This window comes from Aptenodytes forsteri, unplaced genomic scaffold, assembly GCF_000699145.1.
Source record: "Aptenodytes forsteri isolate BGI_AS27 unplaced genomic scaffold, ASM69914v1 Scaffold289, whole genome shotgun sequence".
In the NCBI taxonomy this organism is placed as follows: domain Eukaryota; kingdom Metazoa; phylum Chordata; class Aves; order Sphenisciformes; family Spheniscidae; genus Aptenodytes; species Aptenodytes forsteri.
In genome coordinates this window covers 3119519-3127257 of record NW_008795025.1, presented here as the reverse complement: position 1 = coordinate 3127257, position 7739 = coordinate 3119519, and the positions used below count along the sequence as shown (strand labels likewise).

Here is a 7739-nt window from a genome sequence, read left to right as displayed (position 1 = left end):
TAAAGGTTTTTTGCCCTGGTGTTTATTGCTCTGGGCCACTCTCACCATGTGAGGTCTTTGGAGCCACATGTCTGACAGTTACTTTTAGGTTGCTTTTCAACGGCTTTGCAGAAAACAGCTATTAAAAATCGTCTGAGTGCTTCCGATTGTATTTTATTTCCAAAGGCAAACAGAATGTCCTCCTGGTGTCCACCCTGTCCAGGTCTAACCTTCCTTCCCTTCTCCACAGCAGTGTGCAATGAGAGCAGAGCAGCTGGGAAACAGCTTGCTCACTTCACTGTCTATTATGTCTGACAAGCCTGTGATAAACTTGAAACAAGCCTCCTTGATCTGACACCTCCCCTTCTCTTGCCCCCTGCCTGGTTTTCCTGCCTGCAGCAATAAATTCAAGCACAAATTCATCCAACTCCCACAGACAGCTGCACGCTCCTCAGCACAGATGAGGATGGATAAGAGGTCTCGGAGCTCTTCCAGGGAGTCTCATAGGAGACGCAGAGAATCCCCAGCTACACAGAGCAAACGAGAGAAGAGGGAGAGCAGCAGAGAAGCCGGCAAAGGAAGGGGAGACATAAAGCAGGAGAAAGCAAAGGAGATCAAGAGCACTGCAGGGACTGATGGTAGGGTGCACACGTCCACGGTGGTAGACGTGGATGATGTGATATCTGATGAAGAAATGGAGGCAATGGCGTTGCTGGACAGCGAGCAGCAAGAGGAAGGTATGGCTTATGGAAGGGAAGGGGCTGGAAAGGTATGGGCTCTTTGACCCTGTATGGTCACAGTATGACTCTGCTCTCTGCACGGTGAGTGTCATCATACCCACCTTGCACAGACGTGGTTACCCTCAGGACAGGATATGGGAGACTCCAGCCAGCCTCCCAGCCAGCTTCTGCAGTCAGTACTGCAGGCTGATCAGCACTGTCTAGCAAAGCAATGAACTTTGCAACAAGCAGTTACATCCCCAGCAACCTTCATGCTTCAGCTCACTGCTCCCCAGTTCTGTTCATGCTCTACTATCTTCCTTTTCTCGCTTGCCCTTCTTTAGGTGGACAGAGTTAGCCTCAATGCCAGTTCACAGCCCAAAGAACTGCACTGCAGGGAAGAACTGCACTTGAGGTGCACAGTTGTAGCTCCCCTTCCAGATAACCTTTGAGAGCAGCTCCTCTCCAGGCCATGTGTTAGGCAGATTCCCAGCCTGCTGTGATAGGAGGGAGCATTGTGAGTCTTTTGGCAAGACGGCTGGGCCTCTTTGGATCCAGCATCACCACAGGCATGGCAGATGTGTATTACAGGAGCCAGCATCACTTGTCCGCTTCCATGCCAGCAGCTCTGCTGCCCTAGAGTGGCACAAAGGTTCAGACTTGCTCCTGTCTCTCTGGGAACTAATTTTAGACAACTGCCTCTTTCTGCCTCAATTACAGGAATCCCAGCTAGTGAGTGGTGCTGTGGAGCTAGAGTGATCACACAGGTTCTTGGGATCTGAACCTCCCTCAGGACCTGCTGGCTCTGCAGAAAGCTTCAGAGGCAAAGGGGCAGGGATGGAAGGGCTAGAAGGGATTCAAAATGGGAGGGATGCAGGGATGCTAACTTCACTGCTGGGAAACATGGCCCACTCTCTGGGTCTAGGTACCCCCAGAAGTAATCTATCTATTTTCATGCCATACCTGCAGATTTTCCCTCAGGCAGGAGCACAACAAAGGGCAGCCAGATCAAGATGACCCACACTCACTCTGGGGAGATGTAGAAGGTAATACTCATCTGGGGTTGACCACCCCAGTCAGCCTCCAGCACCTTGGTGTGACTGCTGTAGAGCACAGGGAGATTTCAGCAGCACCAGTGGCTTGGTCCCACTGCATTAGGGAGCTGGGATGTGACTAAAATCCTATTCCAAAAGGACCTGAGATACTTTGATAGGGAAGGGCACTTCAGGTTGTGCATGTTGGAAGCTACCTCTTATTTACAATCTTTCTCTTTGCCGTTAGCTTATCTTTCCAGATAAGCTTCTGGGATTCCAGCTCAGGCAACAAGTTGCCCATTCCAAGCCTTTCAACGCTGCTTGGTAGCTACAGGTCTTCAAGCTAAAGGCTGCCCTCTAGTCAAGGCACTATGAAGAAGCATGGCTCAATTTCTGACAGTAAAGCAGGGACAAAATCTGTCAGTCCATCCTAGCAGCTCCTGGCCACCTAGGGCAGGGAGTATTCTTTAACCCAGCTCCAGAGAGAGCCAAATGGTTCACATACACTGGGTCTAGGCAAAGGACAACACTGAAGCTGATCTGTGCAGGCACTTGTCAGGCCATCAGTATTTTGGGAGCAGTCCTCTCCTAACAGAGTCACGTTGGATTTCTTCCTAGGTGTAAAGTCTTCGGGTCTGGGCATCTGTGAGTGGCTTCTGACCATCTTGTCTTTCCTGTTCGTCATAGTGACCTTCCCGATTTCTGTCTGGTTCTGCATGAAGGTGAGAATAGTCATGGGGCCTCCCCAGGTTTAGTATTTCGTGTCTGATGTGGATGTAGCTCACTGGTTCAGCATGTGTCGGACATGAGCATAAAGCTTTTTTGGTCTAAGGCCCTATTTACACTTCTTCAACTCATCATTAATTTTGATTTATCCTTTATCACATGTTGCTGCAGAGGGCTGCACAGGGGTCCAGCCACTGCCTATCAAATACTCCTGCTGCAATATCAGCAGGCAGGGGCTTAGGTTCCTCTTTTTTAAAACAAATTGCAAGTCTGTTCGCTTTCAAACATAACCCTCAGCCTACCCAGCCCAGAAATGGCTGCATTGCAGCAGCAGGGTAAATAGGTTTTGAATTAAAACTTTTAAGAGAGATTGATCTCTCAGTTAATAGCAGATTTTCCCCCTTCCTCCCCTTTTCTCAGATTTATAACATGGCTACAAGTAGGCATATTTTGATTCCTACTTTCAGGAAATTTCACGTGCATCTTGTTCTCAACAAGAGTGTCAGTATTATGGCTCAGATCTTACACACGTGAGCACATACACACATGGTTCCCTTGGAGGGAAACAACCAACATGGAAAATTTTAGCTCAGGGTGTTCAAGTTTGGCCAGGCTATAAGGAAGCAGAATGCTGGCCTCATCCTGGGAAACCCTGGGCAGCTCTAACATGGGCTGCTCTCACCAAATCTCAGGCTGTTACACGGCTGCTTGTATGCTGCTCACGCACAAGGCCAGCCAGCCGTTCTGGGCAGGTTCTCTGCTAGGGTAAAGGGACTCAGTGACAGGTGATGCCACTAGCTCATACCTGCTGAAATCGTCTCTTTGCAGGGCTTTCCCAGAACAGACTTCCTCCCGTACTGGTGAAGCCCCTTTCCCCAGTCCTATGCCTTCCTCTTCAGCCTAGCTTTTGTTTCCCTCTGCAGGTAGTGCGGGAGTATGAGAGAGCCATCGTTTTCCGACTTGGGCGTCTCCTTCCTGGCAAAGCCAGAGGGCCTGGTAAGGTGTTTACTGAGCTCCCCCCCAGCCATGTTGCTCCTCTTCTTCATGCTCTACCAAAGCTCACATGCTGGTGCCCTCCAAGCAGGTACAGCCAGACAGGAGATGGGATGTCTTTGCTCCCTTCCTCTTAAGGGCCAGTAGCTTCTAATGGCTTTTCCCATTGCAGAAACAGCCTCAGAATTTGAGCCCACATATTGCTGTTCCTTTGTAATTCTGCATGCCAAACCCTCCCGTTCTCCAGTCAGGGGAGGCAATTTCTGTGGTTCTGATGATCACCAACTGCCTTTCTCTTCCTCCCACAGGCCTTTTCTTTTTCCTTCCATGTCTGGACACGTATCACAAGATAGACCTCCGCCTCAAAACACTAGAGATCCCCTTCCATCAGGTATGGCTGACACCCCCTCTCTATATTAATTTTTGGATCCCTTTAGTGTTACACCTTATACTTCCAGCCTTCATCCCTGCATAGAAAAGTTTGAAAAAACATCTCAAAGTAACCCTAACACCTCAGAAAATGGAAGGCGAAAAATTCACCGTAGTGATTTTTCTTCTTTTTTAAAACTACTGCTTTTAATCCCATTCAATTTGACATGTTTTAGTGGTAACATACACCAATAGGAAGTGGCTGGGCCAAAGATACTGGACCAGTTTTTTTTACCCACCACACTGAGGAGTGCATGCAGCAGGGACAGGAGCTCAGACTAAGATCTTACAACAATGTAAGGGTGGTACTCTGCTCCTGTATAAGCCTGGGAGGAAGAAAGGGCTGAACGCTTGCTTCTAACCCTTGAACCTGCAACCTCCCTAGCCACAGCCCCTCTTCTCCTTTTGGGACATGTCTGTGCTGCTGCATTGCCAGTGGGACTGTCCTTGTCTGGTAGCATCTCCAGGCTCACCCCCATGGTGTACAGCAAATCCTTCTGGAGATACAGCTGAGCACACACCTCAGGACACAGCCTATGCTCTCAGAACAGGAATGGACCAGGCAGCAGTCAGAACCAGCTCCATCTCCCCTAATGTCTTCTGCTTAGGTGGTGACCAAAGACATGGTTACCTTGGAGATAGATGCTGTCTGCTACTACCGGTTGGAGAATGCCTCTCTTCTCCTCACCACCCTGACCAGCATCTCCAGTGCCATCCAGCTGCTGGTGCAGACCACCACAAAGCGCCTCCTGGCACATCGAGCCTTCTCTGAACTTCTCTTGGAGAGGAAGAGCATCAGCCAGGAGATAAAGGTGCTTCCACAGGGGGGAGACACCAGAGCAAGGGGTGAACTGAGGCTCCACAAAGCAGCTCAGGTGATCAGTCCCTCTATCACAGACACGGGTTTACAGAAGGAAACAATAACAACAGGTGTCTCCTTCACAGAAAAATGGGAGATTTTTCTTCTGTTTTTTTTTTTTTTGACTTGGATCACTTTAGGGGGAGGATATACAGTGTGGGCCCCACAGGCAGCCATGATGAGTAGCAGACAGTATGGTGTGAGGGGCATGAAGGAACCACTTAGACCGGCTTCATCAGTGCTTTGTGATACCCCAGCTTCAGTACTTACCCCAGAGAGGAAAGTCTCACAAGAAGTGTATTCTGCAGCCTGAGTGAGTTGCCATAAATCCAGTATACATGGGATCTCCAGCAGCAGTTCTCTGTGGCCATGACACACGTACATGATGATACCAGTCAGGAACTGAATGTTGCCTATGGAACTGAATTGGTTCCACGTTTGAACCAGTATGGACTAGTTAAATTGTGCTAAACCCCTGGGGCAAACACAAATCAGAAGTAAAGTGAGGGAAGTAATTTTATTTCTGAGGGGCCTCACACAATAGCACACAAAAACTAATAAATCTGCCTTACAGTCCTGCAGTTAACTGCCTTGAATTAATGTCCCTGCACTGTCTTAGTCCCTGTAAGGGACCTAAGCCAGGGCTGGTGTTCTCCCCGTGCTCTAAAAATATTCCTCTTCACAGGTGGCTTTGGATGCGGTCACAGGCTGCTGGGGGATCAAAGTGGAGAGAACAGAAATGTAGGTAGGAAATGCTGTAAGAGGGGACTTCCCTGGCTCTTTGCAAGTACCTGTCCTGCCCTGCTCACTGCTGTCTGCTCCTCTTCCTGCTTTGCCTCTGGCTCTCTCCCTGCAGCCATTCTGCAGTGGGTAGAACCTCACCCCTCGCCTTCCTGTTTTCCCTGCCCCTTTCAGCCTCTGCCTCATGTAAAACTTCCACATGCAAAGACTGTGTTTGCTCCTGCACTGACAGCCAGGGCAGGATCCTTAGCTGGGATCTCATCACCATTTCACCGCTGCTGCAGGCAGAGTTGGCACCCAGTTCTGGCAGCCTAAGAGGTGCAGCAGGCACCGAACCCTCTGTGCCCCACTCTAGATCAAAGCACTGGCTAGGATGGGCTCGTCACTCGGAAGCCCATGCAGAAAGGTGGGATATGCTCATCACGTAGAGGGCCATGGAGGAGAGTGCCAAGCGGTGAATGAGTAAATCTATGAACAGAAAAAATTGCTGTGCCTGTCTTGAGAGTTGTCTCCCAGTGGATTCTCTGATGTCTCAGAGGCACAGAGAGAAGAGGTCTGTCAGGCACCTAGTGATCATATAAGCCTGGTCATTAGAAAACCAGGCTGGAAAAGAAGGATGGGAATGGAGGTAGAAGGCTAAAGTGAGACACACAAAGAAGGACACCCAGGGAGCAAAGAACATGAATGAACAGCTCTGCAGAGACTGACTGATGAGCCCATTCCAAGCCTCAGATTGACCATCCAGTACTTCCAGGAGAGCCTAGAGCCCAGCTAATCCCTGTCCCTTACTACCACAGCAACAACGTGCAGTTGCCTGCTGAAGTTCGGCAGTCCCTGGCTGTGGAAGCGGAGGCGCAGAGACAGGCCAAAGTGCGGGTATGCCAATCCTGAATACCTCCCATCTCCTTCCAAAGCATCCCTCTTTCCTTTCCCACCCCTGGTTTGACGTTCCTGGGACGTGCCACACTAGGGTACAGCTCTGGGAAGATATGTCTCCTTTAATTCCTGTTCAAGAGCTGTATCTAGCAAGGGGAGCTGCAGCAAGAGTCTGGGCCAGCCCAGTGGAGTGCCAGATCTGGTACCTGGCCTACAGATAGGACAGAAGGACACACAAAGTAGTCTGGGGTTATCCCCGGGCCCACAGTGATTCCCCCTCATGGGGATCTCTTCCTCCTCAGGGTTTCACTCTCCCCTAGGAGCCCAGTGCAGGGCTGTCACCACTGTCATGTACCGTGCACCTTGCTCAGCCCAGGCTGGTCTCCATCCCTTGTACTGAGCTGCTCAAAAGCCTGGATAAGGTTGGTGTCTAGCACCCCTCCCACAAGCCTAGCCTGGGGGCTGCCCTCTCCCATGCTTTTGCAGCAAGGGTATGCCCAATTGTGAGCCCTGATGGGCCTAGTAAAAACAAGTTAGACATGAGTTCCCAAACTTTTGGGACCGTCAAGAGGTTTAGTACATGCTGTGATCTTCAAAGAGCAGGAATGTTATTACCACACTGACCCTGGGAATTTCATGGTGGCAACCTCCCTCTGTAATGAACAGTCCATGCCCCCTTACTCCCAGCCTCACAGAAACCTTCTTTATTCCCGTGCTTGGTAGGTGATCGCTGCTGAGGGGGAAAAGGCTGCTTCTGAGTCCCTGCGGATGGCAGCTGAGATCCTGTCCAGTGCCCCTGCTGCTGCTCAGCTCCGTTACCTCCATGCACTGCACTCCCTTACTGCAGAGAAACCTGCTGCCTTCATCTTGCCCTTGCCTTTGGATGCCATGAACCTGGTCTCTCCAGCTACCCACAGTCCTCCGGCAGCGAGCAGCCTCCTCACAGACACTACAAAGCTCCCAGAAAGGCCGAAAGACAAGAAGGACTCACCCATGCTCTAAGAGCTGTCCCAGAAATGGTTGCTACACTGCCCCTGGTCCATCCTGCTCAGAGAAGAGCAAGAAGGCTGGCCTATTGGCAGCCCACCAGTGGGTCCTGGTCTGGAGGCAGGAGGGAAGGCAGCCCAGGCCTGTGATATAAAGTGGATTGTACATGGAAGGCGCCTCTGCTTGTTTTGGAAAGGGAAAAATACGGAGCACAAGGAGCAGGGCTGTCATGTGTGTGAGCAGGGGGTTGAGGGAAGAGGGGAGTCATCCCATCCCCTTCACAGGACCAGATGCACTTTGACACCCTAGGCCCTGGCCCCTGGGGTCTGATCCATCTTGCTCCATCACCTCGGCAAGAAGGACAGACTAGCCCCTATGTACTTAAACGCTCCCGTC

General features: G+C 50.6%; 1 protein-coding gene across 1 annotated transcript; it reads left to right on the top strand.

The window, feature by feature from the left end:
- Positions 1–439: 439 nt before the first annotated feature.
- On the top strand, positions 440–7358 carry NPHS2 (NPHS2, podocin). Its single transcript, XM_009275872.1, has 8 exons — positions 440–716; positions 2351–2454; positions 3382–3454; positions 3760–3842; positions 4489–4692; positions 5425–5480; positions 6278–6356; positions 7080–7358. Exons 1-8 carry the CDS (start codon positions 440–442, stop codon positions 7356–7358), a joined length of 1155 nt encoding a protein of 384 aa, XP_009274147.1.
- Positions 7359–7739: the final 381 nt, after the last annotated feature.

Bases quoted from the DNA above. Each gene is read 5' to 3' on its own strand.
- NPHS2 (XM_009275872.1), top strand. From the start codon at position 440: ATGAGGATGGATAAGAGGTCTCGGAGCTCTTCCAGGGAGTCTCATAGG. The intron at 2,455-3,381 runs GTGAGAATAGTC...TTCCCTCTGCAG, and splicing joins CTGTCTGGTTCTGCATGAAG to GTAGTGCGGGAGTATGAGAG. The intron at 5,481-6,277 runs GTAGGTAGGAAA...TTACTACCACAG, and splicing joins AAAGTGGAGAGAACAGAAAT to CAACAACGTGCAGTTGCCTG.